This window comes from Dreissena polymorpha, chromosome 7 (genome assembly GCF_020536995.1).
Source record: "Dreissena polymorpha isolate Duluth1 chromosome 7, UMN_Dpol_1.0, whole genome shotgun sequence".
Taxonomy (NCBI): Eukaryota; Metazoa; Mollusca; class Bivalvia; order Myida; family Dreissenidae; genus Dreissena; species Dreissena polymorpha.
The window spans coordinates 61420711-61437992 of NC_068361.1; the positions used below are offsets into that span (position 1 = coordinate 61420711).

The window sequence follows — 17282 nt, forward strand, 5'->3', positions numbered from 1 at the left end:
GAGATTTTTAATTTTTTATTTTATAAAAACATTCACATTTACCAACATTTCAAAGCAAGCATTCGCCACACAATTCGACGTGCTAATATTTAACCTTAGACTTATTGAACCCTTTAAGATCGTCCTTCTTTACGACCTGTACGCCGTTCTTCCAGCGTCCAACCTGCCCATCCAGATGACCAATATCATTCTTGTCCCTCCTGAAAACATAACAGTATATATCATAAAGCTATTTATCAGCTCTTTGTCACAGGTCCAGCTTTGTTATCAGACACATAACAGCTGTCAGTCAAATTACAGTTGTCTATCTTTTTCTAATTTTCAGTCAGTAATATTCCATTTGTCAGTCACTTTGAGGTTCTCAAGTCACATTCTTGTTGTCAGTCCCGTTCCAGTTGGCAGTAACATAACAATTGTCAGTTACATTCTAGTTCTCAAGTCAGTCACATTTTAGCTCTTATATGTCAATAAAGTTGTCAGTCACATTCTAGTTCTTAACTGTCATTTAAGTTAACAGTCAAATTCTAGCTCTTAACTGTCATTACAATTTTCAGTCACATTCTAGTTCTTAACTGTCATAAAAGTTGTCAGTCACATTCTAGTTCTTAACTGTCATTAAAGTTGTCAGTCACATTCTAGTTCTTAACTGTCATTAAAGTTGTCAGTCACATTTTAGTTCTTAATTGTCATTGAAGTTGCCAGTCACATTCTAGTTCTTAATTTTCATCAAATGTGTCAGTCACATTCTAGTTCTTAACTGTTAATAAAGTTGTCAGTCTCATTCTAGTTTTTATCTATCATTAAAGATTTCAGTCACATTCTAGTTCTTAACTGTTAATAAAGTTGTCAGTCACATTCTATTTTTTAATATATCAATATATCAATACATTTTTATTCAACTTAGTATAACAATTGGAAATAAGACAAGGGCTGTTTGTAAAACATGCATGCCCCCAATATGGGCTGTCAGTTGTAGTGGCAGCCATTGTGTGAATACGTTTTTTGGCCCTGTGACCTTGACCTTTGACCCAGTGACCTGAAAGTCAATAGGGGTCATCTGCGAGTCATTATCAATGTACCAATGAAGTTTCATTATCATAGGCATAAGCGTTCTTGAGTTATCATCCGGAAACCATTTTACTATTTCGGGTCACCGTGACCTTGACATTTGACCTAGTGACCTGAAAATCAATAGGGGTCATCTGCAAGTCATGATCAATAAACCTATGAAGTTTCATGATCCTAGGCATAAGCGTTCTTGAGTTATCATCCGGAAACCATTTTACTATTTCGGGTCACTGTGACCTTGACATTTGCCCTAGTGACCTGAAAATCAATAGGGGTCATCTGCGAGTCATGATCAATGTACCTATAAAGTTTAATGATCCTAGGCATAAGCGTTCTTGAGTTATCATCCGGAAACAATCTGGTGGACGTACGGACATACGGACGGACGGACCGACATGTGCAAAACAATATACCCCCTCTTCTTCGAAGAGGGGCATAATGAATATAATGAAATGGACATTAAACCACCAATTTTGTTTATACAACAAAAGATTATTCTAAATATTAAAGCTCTAACATGGAAGTCTATTCGAAATCTTTTTGTATTAGCCTAGGTAAAGATCTAAAATCTGGGGGCCTCGGGTTCCCGGACCACCGTTAGTGTCGAGGCCTGAATATCGTACTTAAGTATTGTTCAATTAAAACTTGTTGAAGGTCACAATATACTAAAAGATTTCCTTAACAAATTCAATGTAAAAGCAATAACTTCAACAATAAATAAAGTCAAACTTAAGCGCGTAGAGACCCCATAACCATACCTTTTCTTAAAGAGCATCCCAAGACGAATTGATTTAAACAATAAAAAATATAGATCATGTGGTATGTAAAAAAGAACTCCACGCGAATCAACAGTCACTGTTTTATGGCCATCTTTTTACCAGTTTTATATGCAGTTGATGATGGTTTCCCGCCAACGCCTTTTGGTAAACGGCCCTTCTGGTACTATACTGTCTCCAACCTAAATCAAAACAGTGAATTTCTAGTATGCAGCAATGTTTTCCTTACCACATGCACACAGACACGTTCAATAATAAAGTCATGGCAAGCACAGGGATCGTTAGGTAAAAAATACTCTATTATACTATATACATATAAACAAGGGATACAACTGTCAAATTTCCTGCACAACATCATGGTCTGAACAAAAGCAAAAAAATCGCTTCCAAAAGCTATAATTACACACAAAAAAACTGTATAACAACAGCTCAGACATTTATCTATCAGAAAATAACCATGTTTATAGCAGTAAAAGTGTTCATAGTTGTGTTTGAAACGAAAGTTTCATGAAAAACGGTTAAATTTTCGAAATGCGACACAGGTGTGCACATCCACTTTGACACATTTTGTTTCATAATTTAATTATTACAGAGAAGTTGAGCAAATTTTACCTTGTTTTATTATACATCGACACTTTATTAATCAAAGTAGACACCTTCCATAATTGCATGTAACTGCATATATGTAAAACACCGCAAATATTAAATTGGTTTACATTTCTACTATCTTCAAGGATTTCTATGCAATTTGTCAGGTAATGTTACGTGGAACGTGAATGGCTGAATTTATTACTGCAGTGGAATTTCAACCAATCAAATCGCATGTTAGAAATACATGTGAACTATCCAAAATGAAAGTAAAACATTGTCATTGTGAAATTGAAGCAGATTGATATGAATTTCTAGCAAAATATGCTCACTAAATAGTAATTATGTTCTATTTTACTATGAAAAAAACTATCCAAGGAATATGTACCAGCAAAAGAGCTTTATAACAAAGGAATACGAAAATTACTTCTAGAATTCTCAGTTTTCAGCTGTGCACACCTGTGTCCAAGTAAGGATTTTTGAGAATTTTGAATAAAACTTTCTCTCTTAATTCAATGAAAAGCTTGTACTTTTTTGCCAAGTGTATTATTTTCTGAAAGATAAATGTCTTGGCTGTTGTAATAGAGTTTAATTGGTGTATTTATTGCGTTTGGAAGCAAATTTTTCGCTATTGTTTACACCATGGTTGTGTGCAGGAATTTTCACAGTTGTATCCCTTGTATATATATGTAGTATAATAGAATATTTTTACTTAACGGTCCATATTCATTATTGTGTAATGAACGACGAGTCGGTGCGTCCAATTCATAAATCAGCAATCAAACAATGAAATATATAAATAGTTTCCGGGTGAAATCGATATGTATCGCTTTCTTTTTCTTAAGGGTTGCTGCTTACCTCAAAAGCGCGTTAAATCGGCTAATATCCTCGTAAACGTTGAATGCGTTCATCAAAAGCGGCCATGATTGAGTACTGCTTTACAACTTAGGACAGGTTGAACGCTTGCTCAAATAGTTGTGCTCAAACTCAAACATGAGTTAGACTCAGTACTCAAAAACGTTTCGTGATCACCAATTTGAGCAAGGTGTTTAAACTCATCTCAACAATTGAGCAAAATCTCAAAGTTGAGTCAAAATAGCGACTTAAGTATGTTCGTGATACTAGGCCAATGACTAGCCTTTGCGGAATGCACCATCTACTATGGGACGATACTTTACGCATATGCCTTAAGCCCATTTTTTTTCAGAACCCATTTTATGTAACGAATCAGTTGCAACTTATAATAAATCCACCTAATTTAAAGGAATTTGCTAAGGGTATTAGTCTTTTTAAATGACTATTTTAATACATAAAGCACTGAATCACTTGCATGGCGTGAAAACACATAAGAACATGTTTGTGCAACATAACAAATCTGACAGTCAAGTGTTGGGCGTGTGATTTCTTGGTACATGTGTACATTAGCCGCGTGAACAAAATCGGTGCATTTTACTTTAAGTGTTTGTCAAGTAAAACAAGACAGGGGTGCAAGAGAAACAAGAGCTGTCAGAGGACAGCGCGCTCGACTATTCGAGTGCTTGACAGTATAACGTAAGCCATCATGGGGAAACTGTTCATTTTCAATAATTTATTAGACGATCTTTCCAAAAAAAAAGGGAAAAACAAAATATTTATTTAATTTTTTTTGGGGGGGGGGGGTGATCGGGGGGTTTAATGTGGGGTGTGGTCATTTATTAGACGATCTTTCAAAAAATAAAAAAAAGGAAAAAAAAATAAAAATTTGGGGGGGGGGTCGAGAGGGGGTTATAATGTGGGTTGGGGTAATTTATAAGATGATGTTTAAAAAAAATTGGGGGGGGTAGGGGGGTGAGAGGGGGTATAATGTGGGGTGGGGTAATTTATTAGATGATGTTTAAAAAAACACAAGAAATGTGTTTGTCAGAAACACTATGTCCCCTTCTGCGCCGCTTTTATTTAGTTTTTTTGACCTTTGACCTTGAAGGATGACCTTGACCTTACCACTCAAAATGTGCAGCTCCATGAGATACACATGCATGCCAAATATGAAGTTGCTATCTTCAATATAGCAAAAGTTATTGCAAAATGTTAAAGTTGGCGCAAACCAACAGACCAACCAACCAACAGACAGGGCAAAAACAATATGTCCCCCACTATAGTGGGTGGGGGACATAAAAAAAATAATTTGGGGGGGGGGGGAGGGATTCTGGGTAGGGGCGTGGGGTATTGTTTGGATGGAATCCATTGTGGTATTCAGGTAAGTGTTGTTTTGTCAAAGTAATAATAAAATGTGATCATAAATAAAGAAGTTATGGCAATTTAAGCAAAATGTTCAATTATCTAAGTGTAAAAGGGGCCTTCATTATGTCAAAATGCTTGATACAGTTATCTGCTCTTGTTTATAGGTTGGGGTAATGTTGGTAAACAAGTATGAAACATATAAAAGCAGTATGTCAAAGGATATAGGAAATATTTGGGGTAGTACGCAAACTTTAACATATATTTATCAATAATATGCATATTCTAAGTATAAAAGGGGCAATAATTATGACAAAATGCTTGATAGAGTTGTCTGCTCTTGTTTATAGGTTGGGGTGATGTTGGTCAACAAGTATGCAAAATATGAAAGCAATATGTCAAGGGACAATGAAAATAAATGGGGTTATACCAAAACTTTTACATTTGCTGCATATTATAAGTGGAGAAGGGGCCATAATTATGACAAAAACATGCTTGATAGAGTTGTTTGCTCTTGTTTAAAGGTTGGGGTCATGTTGGTAAACAAGTATGCAAAATATGAAAGCAATATGTCAAGGGACAATGAAAATACTTGGGGTAGTACGAAAACTTTAACATTTCCACGCTAACGGAACCGAATGGAAACGCCGACGTCAGGGTGAGTAGGATAGCTCCACTATATATATTTCATATATAATAGTCGAGCTAAAAAACCAATGATACAATGTGTGTATGTTTGAATAATTTGAAGCATTCAACAGTGACTATCTCATAATAATATCGGCGGTAAATTAGCCGCATTACTCTTTTCGTGTGTAACCTGGTTTACCCTTGCTAATTGCTTTTACTGACGCCAGTAACTGACAACTACCCGGCTTGAATCAGAGGTACTTAGGGGCTGGACGTACACAGTATTTCATGATTGATTCCCACACAAGTGGCCGGGTCGAGAATCCAAGTCACTTCTAGCCCAGCGCTTTACTCGATGTACATGTACACACTTTGCACACGGTCATTAGTTTGAAATTGCTTCATGTGTTCGATATAAAGATTTTCTGTTTAAGAAGTTGTTGTTTTATGCAATGTGATTACAGCAGCGTAGGCAGTGTAAACTAAAATGTCTGGATAATGAGTATAATTCATTTGAGGTTACACAATTTGCTGTGTAATACATATATCTTGCTTTGTTGAAATACATGTACAATACACTAATCACTGATTATGAATTATTGCAGAATATCCGATTTTCTTCTTTGTTTATATGAAAGTTTACTGTATCATGCATGAAATGCACACTTTCCACGAGGATTATGAACATTGAAGTTTTCATCTCCGAAGTAACTGTCAACGATTTTACACATTACGGACCGATTAGTGCGCTAGGTATAAGCCAGTGAAATTATCGATGGATATAGACACGGGGTTATTCACGCATGACTAATACACAACAGCGCGAATTTTCGCTGCTTGGGGTCATACTCTGATACTAGTCGGCTGACACGCAATAAACTGGTCCTGACTGGTTTAGAGACTGCAGTGAATGGTTTTCACACCTACTCGAGATAAGAATGTAATTAGGGTAGATCTATGTTCTGGATCTGGATCTGGATATGTACGTCGCAGGACCTTTCGGTGTAGGCGCGACGGAAGAGAGGGTGGTTTAGTCCCACTGTAGGACAGTTGACCTGAATATGTCAACTGTGTCCGCGCGAACAACACTTTCTTCAAGATTGTTCCACTCTATTAATGTCTTAGGGAAAAATGAGTTTTTGTATAATTGGGTTTTGCACTGGATTGGTGTGAAACACTTAGAGTTATTAACTGAATATTGTTCAACGATATTGTTTACTTTGAAGTCTTTGAAATGTTTAGGGGTAATTTTACGCTTTGATTGCCGGACTGGAGTAAGGAAGTCTTGGCTAGGCATTGCTGGCACCAGCCCCTCAACCACCTTGAAGAAGAAGATAAGTCTATTGGCCTTCCTTCTTTCCTGGAGAGGTGGGATCTTCATACTCTTCAGCATGTTTGTCACGCAGCCTGGTGTTTTGGTGTAGTAGTCGCCGGTTATGAACCTCGCTGATTGTTTTTGGATCTTTTCAATTTTATCGATGTCTTTTTGAAGGAGTGGGTCCCAGACAATGGAGCTATATTCTAGAGTTGTTCTAATTAAGGCGAAGTATGCTGTTTTACGGCAGGATTCGGGGCAGTGTTTCAGGTTGCGTCTTAGGAAGCCGAGTGTAGAGTTTGCTTTTTTGGTGATTTTATTTATGTGTGAGCTCCAAGTTAGGTCTTCTGATATTGTCACTCCAAGGTATGGGTTTTCTGGGACTTGTTGAAGGATGTGGTTTTCGAGTTGGTAAAATTTTGAGGTTTTCTGGTTTATGGTTAGGATGTAGCATTTTTTGGCGTTGAATCGCATGCCCCATGTGTTAGCCCAGGTTTCTAGTTTGTTCAGGTCTTGTTGTAAAATTTCATGGTCATGGCGACTTCTGATGGGTCGATAAAGTAGGCAGTCGTCTGCAAATAGGCGGACCGATGACTTAACTGAATCGGGTAGATCATTAATGTGGCAGAGGAAAAGCAGAGGGCCAAGGACTGTGCCCTGTGGAACACCGGAGTCGACAGTTACCGGGTTTGATTTCTCTCCCTCCACAACAACATTCATGCTCCTGTCTGTAAGGAAGTCCTCGAGCCAGTGATTTATGCTACCAGTGACGCCATACTGCTTCAGTTTATGCAGGAGCTTTTTATGTGGAACCGTATCGAAGGCCTTGCTGAAATCCAGGATAGCCATATCTATCTGCGTGCCAGAGTCATAGTTGGAGAGAAGGTCATGGACAGTGGTCAGTAGTTGTGTTTCACAGGAAAATCCGGTTCGGAAGCCATGGTTAGCATGTACACTGTGTAATCGTTTTCATGACATGGGAATTTTAGCACACAGAATCGGACCGACTGTTTGGGATTTTCAATCGGTCTTTCACGACCCCAATCGGTCTAGGACCGACAAAATCGAAAAAAATATGATGCCTGCTAATCAGTATACAACGGTATTATTTGCGATGTCTTAAGCAATGGTTATTTGACTCGCATAATTTTGTTATAACAACACTACCATTACTAAAATGATTCAGATGTAAAAAAAACAGAGATTTTTAATTTTTTATTTTATAAAAACATTCACATTTACCAACATTTCAAAGCAAGCATTCGCCACACAATTCGACGTGCTAATATTTAACCTTAGACTTATTGAACCCTTTAAGATCGTCCTTCTTTACGACCTGTACGCCGTTCTTCCAGCGTCCAACCTGCCCATCCAGATGACCAATATCATTCTTGTCCCTCCTGAAAACATAACAGTATATATCATAAAGCTATTTATCAGCTCTTTGTCACAGGTCCAGCTTTGTTATCAGACACATAACAGCTGTCAGTCAAATTACAGTTGTCTATCTTTTTCTAATTTTCAGTCAGTAATATTCCATTTGTCAGTCACTTTGAGGTTCTCAAGTCACATTCTTGTTGTCAGTCCCGTTCCAGTTGGCAGTAACATAACAATTGTCAGTTACATTCTAGTTCTCAAGTCAGTCACATTTTAGCTCTTATATGTCAATAAAGTTGTCAGTCACATTCTAGTTCTTAACTGTCATTTAAGTTAACAGTCAAATTCTAGCTCTTAACTGTCATTACAATTTTCAGTCACATTCTAGTTCTTAACTGTCATAAAAGTTGTCAGTCACATTCTAGTTCTTAACTGTCATTAAAGTTGTCAGTCACATTCTAGTTCTTAACTGTCATTAAAGTTGTCAGTCACATTTTAGTTCTTAATTGTCATTGAAGTTGCCAGTCACATTCTAGTTCTTAATTTTCATCAAATGTGTCAGTCACATTCTAGTTCTTAACTGTTAATAAAGTTGTCAGTCTCATTCTAGTTTTTATCTATCATTAAAGATTTCAGTCACATTCTAGTTCTTAACTGTTAATAAAGTTGTCAGTCACATTCTATTTTTTCCCTTTCATTAAAGCTGTCAGTCACATTTTAGTTCTTAATTATCATTAAAGTTGTCAGTCACATTCTAGTTTTTAAATGTCATAAATGTTGTCAGTCACATTCTAGTTCTTAATTGTCATTAAATTTGTAAGTCACATTCTAGTTCTTAACTGTCATTCAATTTGTCAGTGACATTCTAGTTCTTAACTGTTATTTAAGTTGTCAGTCTCATTCTTGTTCTTCTTAGTTGTTCTTAGCCCAATTTTAATTGTCAGAAACATCTAGTCATATTCTAGTTCTCAGTGCACATTATCATTGACAGTCACGTTCTACCTGGTAGTCATATGCTAGTTTTAAGTCACATTTTAGTTCTCAAGTCACATAACAGTTGCCTAGTTGACAGTCATATTCCAGGCCTTGAAGAATCCACTCGACCGCTCGCATATGCGAGTGAAGTTGATGGTCGGGCGAGTAAAGTTTGTTAAATACTCGACCAACTGGGCGAGTGCTGTTTTTCAAGTTGAGAAATATAAATTCAGTTCCAGAACTCCCACATCACATTGATACAAATTGCGAACAATTTTTTTCGAACGAACAAAAAATAGGTTTACTACACAAAGAAACTGCACTTTCGTTTTGACAATGAAAAATGACGTCACGGGCACAGTAAAAATAATTCTTGAAATCGGCTGCTCTCTTTTCGTAGGTGTCAGTGCTCTTAGCTAATCGATTCAAAATAAAAAAAACAGTTAAATATATTGATCATTCCGTGAGGAATAAAATTTAATTTTAATGTAAATATCAATACAAAAATAAACAGAAAAAATAATTATTTATAAACAGAATAATTCGTGATAAGAAGCCTTAGCCGTAATTTACCATATTGTAACCATTTGTCAATCAAGCGTGTCTTTCAGTAAAAGTTCGTATTAATTGTATTTTTTCGCAAAATAAATGCAACTATAGGATTGACTTATAGATGTTTGTTTATTACAATGAGACAAAGTCACATGATAGTTTATGTTTACAAAAAGGTTCTGGTTGATCATAACTATAAATATAGATATATTTTTTTTTAATGCAGGGCGAGTAGATTAAAGTGGAGGGCGAGTGGATTGTCAGGCTTACTCGCCCTGCAGGGCTAGTGGCTCTCGAAAAATTCTTCAAGGTCTGTATTTTAGTTCTTTGACCAATAATAGTTGTCAGACCAATTTGAGTTGTCAGAAACATTCTAGCCATAAGTCGCATTCTAGTTTACAGACCAATTATAGTTGTCAGAAGCATTCTGATTGAGTGGACAAATTTCAGTTGTGAATACACATTAAAGTTGTCAAAGCATGAAAAGCCAGAATGCAATCTTGGCCATGGAAGCCCATGGAACAACATTCCCTTAAGAGGGACTTAAATGAGGACATTTTAGTTCTCAAGTCACATAACAGTTGCCTAGTTGACAGTCATATTCTAGTTGTTTGACCAATAATAGTTGTGAGGGCATTTTTAGCATGTTTTCTATGAGCTTCATTTTCATTACCAATCTCATCATTCAGAGCATATGCCTATCAAACAACATTCCCTTTAGAGTGTAAAAAAAATGCGTCGGAAGCATTTAATGCAGGTTTCCAATGCATGCATTGCAAAATGGTTAGAGGGCATTTTAAGCAGGTTTTCTATGCAGTTTTCTTTCATTGCCAATCTAATCATTTTGGGCATACACATTTATCTTCATGTCTATAGTATACATTTTGTTAATTTAAGACATTTATATGATTTATTATCATACCACTAAATTGATATCTGCCTGATATAAGACTGCCTGATATATTTTTTTTAATTAGTTCAACAGGCACAAATAAAATAACGGCTCGACAAACCTCGCTATTAATTTTATTCTAAGCATCTCTGGATATATGACAAAACTATCAGGCAGTAACATGTTATTCACTATTTATCAAACCTCCCGCATAAAATAATTGTAAAGGGGATAGGGGTGTGGGGGCGGGGGGGGGGGGGGGGGGTAGGCTGGTTTTAGGTTTATTTGTATGTCCATCCATCATACACAAGAACCCATAACTCTTGCTCCCCTAATTTTAGAGTTATAGCTCTTTTTGTCAGGAGAATTCTCAAAGCTATAGGAGGTATCACCTTGAAACTATATAAGTAGGTAGATCGTATTGACCAATGTGAAGTGCACAAGAACCATACCTCTATCTACCCTGTTTAAACAGTAATCACACTTTGTTCATTTTCGTACCAACTTTTTTTCTGCAGCATGTCTCAACTAGAGCTTTGTCACAGACGTGACATATACCCCCACGTGCCGCATTGACACAGACTATTTTGCATGCTGTCTTCACAAAACAAGAGAATCAGATTTATGGCGATTGATAATAATTATAATGTCATTATCATTTATGGCCATTTCCACCTTTAAACTCTTGAATTTTTTCGCATGACATGCCATCCAAATTTATGGCCACTGTTACTTTTGAACTCCAAGTGTGACCTAAACCTTGGAGTTATCCACAATTCTTTCGCGTGACACACCGTCCCATGATGGTGAACAAATATGCCAAATGATTTTAAAATCTCACAATGAATGACATAGTTATGGCTCGGACAAGCTCATTTATGGCCATTTTTGACCTTTGAACTCAAAGTGTGACCTTGACCTTGGAGATATCGACATAATTCTTTCGCGCGACACACCGTCCAATGATGGTGAACAAATGTGCCAAATGATTTTATAATCTCACAATGAATGACATAGTTTTTGCCCAGACAAGCTCATTTATGGCCATTTGTAATCTTTGAACTCAAGGTGTGACCTTGACCTTCAAGATATTGACATAATTCTTCCGCGCGACACAACTTCCCGTGATGGTGAACAAATTTGCCACATGATTTTAGAATCTCACATTAAATGATAAAGTTATGGCCCGCACAAGCATTTGACCTTTGAACTCCAAGTGTGACCTTAACCTTGGAGATATTGAAGTACTTTTTTCATGCGACACCGTCCCATGATGGTGAACAAATGTACCAAGTTATTTTAAAATCTGACAAAGTTATGGCCCGGACAAGCTCGTTTATGGCCATTTTTGACCTTTGAACCCAAAGAGTGACCTTGACCTTGGAGATATCGACGTAATTCTTTCGCGCAACACACCGTCCAATGATGGTGAACAAATGTGCCAAATGATTTTATAATCTCACAATGAACGACATAGTTATTGCCCAGACAAGCTCATTTATGGCAATTTTTAATCTTTGAACTCAAAGTGTGATCTTGACCTTCGAGATATTGATGTAATTCTTTCGCGCAACACACCGTCCTATGATTCTAAACAAATTTGCCAAATAATTTAAAAATCTCACAATAAATGATAAAGTTATGGCCCGGACAGGCATTTGACCCTTGAACTCCAAGTGTGACCTTGACCTTGGAGATATCGACATACTTTTTTCACGCGACACACCGTCACATGATGGTGAACAAATGTACCAAGTTATTTTAAAATCTAACGATAAATGACATAGTTATGGTCCGGACAAACTTTCAGTTTAAAACACACTAAGTGACCCCACGACCTAGTTTTTGACCGGGCATTACCCATATTCAAACTTGACCTATACATCATCGAGATACAACTTGTGACCAAGTTTGGTGAAGATCGGATGAAATTTCGGGACAGACCGACAGGCCGACAAAGTGACTCCTATATAGCCCCCATTACCAATGGTAATGGGGGTATAAAAATTCAACTTTAAACTTCATATGTGGGTAGATCTCATACATTTTCAGGGGTGTGTGTAGTGCAGAGCAACAAAAACTCTTGCTCCACTATTATTAGATTTACTGCACATTGCTTTTTGTACTTACAGAGAAAATTAAGAAAAGTATTAGAGGTACCAACTTGACAAACTTGAAACTTCATGGGTAGGAACATTGTTTATTGTTTATATTTTTAAGTGAATCATTGTATTAAAAGATTTGTTGGTATTATTTACAGCATTTCTATCAAAAGCGCTCCTCATGTAAATGTGACATGTCTACTCCTACCATAATACTGGAGTACAGTGAATGCATTTCACATATGAATTCACTGATCTACAGGTAATATCATGACTTTCAACATGTGGTACACAACTGAAAGCTCCACAAATATTTTAAAAACTAATTTGCAACGCTCATTAGTTAAACACATCTCTCAGACCGAATTAGAGAACATTAAAGGGCTTTTTCACAGATTTTGGCATGTATCGCAGTTTGTCATTAAATGCTTGATAATAATAAATGTAAACATTGGATCTTAAAAACTCCATTAAAAAAAAAACAAGAATAAAATGAATGAAAGAAAAAAAAGTAACCCTCAGTAGGCTCGAACAACTGACCCTATCGCTTAGACCACTTGGCTATCCGTGCTCATGCAATAAGGGATGTATTTTATACTTTATATAAGCAATCCTTGTAGTATCACAAAATATAACGACAACAGAACTCTCTAAATTATTCAATCATTTCGCGTTGCAACGCTTTATAATTTTTTGGTTTTTAAAACGTCAAGAGATATTTTAGAGCATGGTTAATGATCAGTATTACTTTCTCCTAACAAATATCATAACTACAACGAAAATTTGCGAATATGAAACAATTTTTTTTTAATTTTATCAATTTACAAAAACGTGAAAAGGCCCCTTAAAAGTTTTTACACAGAAAGATTTCCAACATCAACCTTATTAAATGCATTTCTTACTAAAGATACAGTTTTTATTGAAATATACTTCATTTACCTTCGTTTCTCAGGACCACTTTTCTTCACCTTGAATCCCAACTTGCGGTCCTGAAATACAGACAAAAAGTAGGCCTTTTAGTTACAAATTTGTTTTTTTAGTAGGATTGTTTAATGTTTTCAACAGCATTAATGAAGTCAGTTAACCAACATCCACTTTTCTGGGTTTCCTAGTTTACCAGTACTAAGTGCACATACTTATTCCAGTAATTGACGCTTGATTGGTCATTGTCGGCTCAGGTACTACTTACATGTACCCCAGGTACTCTTAAGTATACTTATATGTACCCCAGGTACGGTAAATATACTAAAACGTACCCTGGAATTTTAACGCTAAGTCTGTGGTTGTTGGCTATTTTTTAAAATTTATTATTTCACATTTATGTCAATTTTCTGTTAAATAGCATCTATATTATCGAAAATCATACTCAAAAAGAATGTTGATGCAGTTTTTTTTAAAGAGAAGTTTGTTTAAGATAACTAATATGGCTTTAAGGTAATCGGTAGTGCGTTTTACGACATCAGATTTTGGAAGGAAATACAACTCAGGTACAGTCTAATATCGACCGGGTACGTTTAAGTATATTTACCGTACCCGGGGTACATGTAAGTATACTTAAGAGTACCTGGGTACATGCAAATAGTACCAGAGCCGACAATGACCAATCGAGCGTAACTGACATCTGCTCGACTTGAATCTAAGGTAGAGAGAATGGACCTAGAAAGGATTTAATGAATAATCCCCACATAAGTAATGTTGCAGTACAGGAGATCAAACCAGTTATCCTTAGAAAAGCGCCCTATCAAGCCGGTCATTTTTTGTTTGTTCTTAACTGAGGTGTCCAAACCTGCAGATTTGTAAAATCCACATAACTGACATAATTTAGTTTTTCATGACATTTGTATGTGCTTGGATGTTTAAATACCAGAAACACTGTATTATGTGAATTGGGAATAAGACATCAAACTGGGAATGGACATCATATTGGTGATTTTCTCAAACAAAACTATTCATTTCATGATCTACATATATTTTTGTAATATATTATCTATAATTTAAGCTTAATAAGAAATTTTCCATGACTTTATCATTAACAGTAATTGAATTTGTATCATTTAAAGTGTATTTTTTAACCGTGTCCATGTGCGGCATGGACACAGTTTCATTTCATGAGGATTTTTTTTTAATTAATAAAAAATCCAGTTTTGAAGTAAAATCAATTTAAATGATGCTATTATATATGCAAGTATATGTTTTAATTATAATTTGTAAAACGAGATAAATGCAACATATAAAACTGCAAATTATGCACTTTTGATAAAACACAATTTATCCCCAAATTGATGTCTTATTCCCAATTCACATAATACAGTGTTCAGAATAAGTACACTGACAAACAATATATTAGTTTTCAGAATATGTACACCATGCAGAAACAGTTTTATTTTTATTGTCTTCTGTTTGTATAATAAATTTAGCTCAAAAAGTCAGTCATACAGGTAAGTTATACGCAGACAAACTTACGATTTCTCGTTTCTGTTTCTCGTCCAATATCTGCTGTTTACGTTTCTCCTGGTACTCCTTGTAATTTACATACTTGTTCTTTGGAGGCTAAAACAGAAAACAAACAAAACTCAAAATAAAAATAAGGTCGGCAACAAAGAAACGGAATCGCATTGCGCCTGTTTCTGGGAATACAGGGCTTAATACATGTGCAGAAGGTAGTGTCCCAGATTAGCCTGCATAGTCTGCACTACCACAGGCTAATCAGGGAGGAAACTTATTGCCTAGACTGCTGTGTGGACTGCACAGGCTAATCAGGGAGGAAATTTATTGCCTAGACTGCTGTGTGGACTGCACAGGCTAATCAGGGAGGAAACTTATTGCCTAGACTGCTGTGTGGACTGCACAGGCTAATCAGGGAGGAAATTGATTGCCTAGACTGCTGTGTGGACTGCACAAGCTTATCAGGGAGGAAACTTATTGCCTAGACTGCTGTGTGGACTGCACAGGCTAATCAGGGTGGAAATTGATTGCCTAGACTGCTGTGTGGACTGCACAGGCTAATCAGGGAGGAAACTTATTGCCTAGACTGCTGTGTGGACTGCACAGGCTTATCAGGGTGGAAATTGATTGCCTAGACTGCTGTGTGGACTGCACAGGCTTATCAGGGTGGAAATTGATTGCCTAGACTGCTGTGTGGACTGCACAGGCTTATCAGGGTGGAAATTGATTGCCTAGACTGCTGTGTGGACTGCACAGGCTTATCAGGGTGGAAATTGATTGCGGTGCAGTCTTATCAGGGTGGAAATTGATTGCCTAGACTGCTGTGTGGACTGCACAGGCTTATCAGGGTGGAAATTGATTGCCTAGACTGCTGTGTGGACTGCACAGGCTTATCAGGGTGGAAATTGATTGCCTAGACTGCTGTGTGGACTGCACAGGCTTATCAGGGTGGAAATTGATTGCCTAGACTGCTGTGTGGACTGCACAGGCTAATCAGGGTGGAAATTTATTGCCTAGACTGCTGTGTGGACTGCACAGGCTAATCAGGGTGGAAATTTATTGCCTAGACTGCTGTGTGGACTGCACAGGCTAATCAGGGAGGAAACTTATTGCCTAGACTGCTGTGTGGACTGCACAGGCTTATCAGGGTGGAAATTGATTGCCTAGACTGCTGTGTGGACTGCACAGGCTAATCAGGGAGGAAACTTATTGCCTAGACTTGCCTAGACTGAATTTTTTAATGAAAAGAATTCCTTCTAGTTAAAATTACCATAAAAGTGGAAAGCGATGACCCTGATTAGCCTGTGTGGACGGCACAGGCTATTCTGGGACGACACTTTAGGCACAGGTATTAAGCCCCGTTTTCCACATAGAAAGGCTTAAGTGGAGTTTTGTCACAATAGAGATTAATAACCAGAAATTGCAAATAACTCGGGAATATTTCGATCACTAGGATGGACATAGGGTCATTGACATCTGCACTTCTTGGTTATGACAGTGCTCCAGCTAGGATTTCAAAAAGGCAGGGGGGCTATTTTGTCAAAAGGGAACTTTCAATGCGCAGAATTTTGTCAAAAGGGCACTTTGGAGCGCGCGTTCGTATCTGGAGTGCTCCCTGTTCCTGTTGCATATTTATCTTTATGTTATTAATAATTGTTAGAATATATTATTTCCATTATTATTAAACCATGCAAATAAAATGTCTACAATGAGGAATAAATTAAATACAATGTTATATTTATAAATTATAATGTCTAAAAAAAAAAAAATTTTTTTTCTTAAAAAAAGGGCAGGGCAGGGCGGGGCGCCCTTCAATTTAGGCCTAGCTGGAGCACTGTTATGAAATTATTGAAGTCTTTAAAACGAAGTCTGCTTAATAAACTTAAAACATTTTATTGCGACTGACCAAAAGACAACACAACAGAATAACTCCTGTCTTAACACAGAAAACAGGGCCCTGTCATACAAAAATGTCTTGGTACATAAAAAAAATGACTGAAATTTACTCAACCCAAGTTTTCAAGAGACAATTTCTGCTAAACGATATATATTATATACTGTGAAACCATTTATTTTCGACAGCACAAAATTTCGTCATTTTTATAAAAAAGGACGATTTCGTCAGCACTTTAATTCGCCGAATTCTGACTTTGAATTTTTAAAAAATGCGTCAGTCAATATCCGATTTGTGTATAGTACATATTCGCGATCAATCGCAGTTGCGAAAAATAGTAGTACGAATGCGGGAACACATTTGAGAATCACTGCAGGAGGTGGGGCCTGTTTGTCACATGCCAATTAACTAGTCTTTTGTTATCAAGGGACAGTAATGGACTCTTTTAATG

General features: G+C 36.8%; 1 protein-coding gene across 2 annotated transcripts in view; it reads right to left on the reverse strand.

Annotated features, from left to right (window-relative positions):
• The window catches only part of LOC127837849 (uncharacterized protein C1orf131 homolog), a 23637-nt gene continuing 6355 nt past the window's right edge, over positions 1–17282 (reverse strand). The window contains exons 5-7 of one of the 2 annotated variants that reach the window (XM_052365257.1): positions 14956–15042; positions 13432–13481; positions 1–200 (exon numbers count right to left, since the gene is read on the reverse strand). In XM_052365257.1, the coding sequence (XP_052221217.1) occupies positions 83–200; positions 13432–13481; positions 14956–15042 (255 nt within the window). In that variant the 3' untranslated portion in view covers positions 1–82. Of the gene's footprint in view, positions 201–7794; positions 7995–13431; positions 13482–14955; positions 15043–17282 lie in introns of those variants that run through there. The other variant, XM_052365256.1, reaches the window with a different exon arrangement.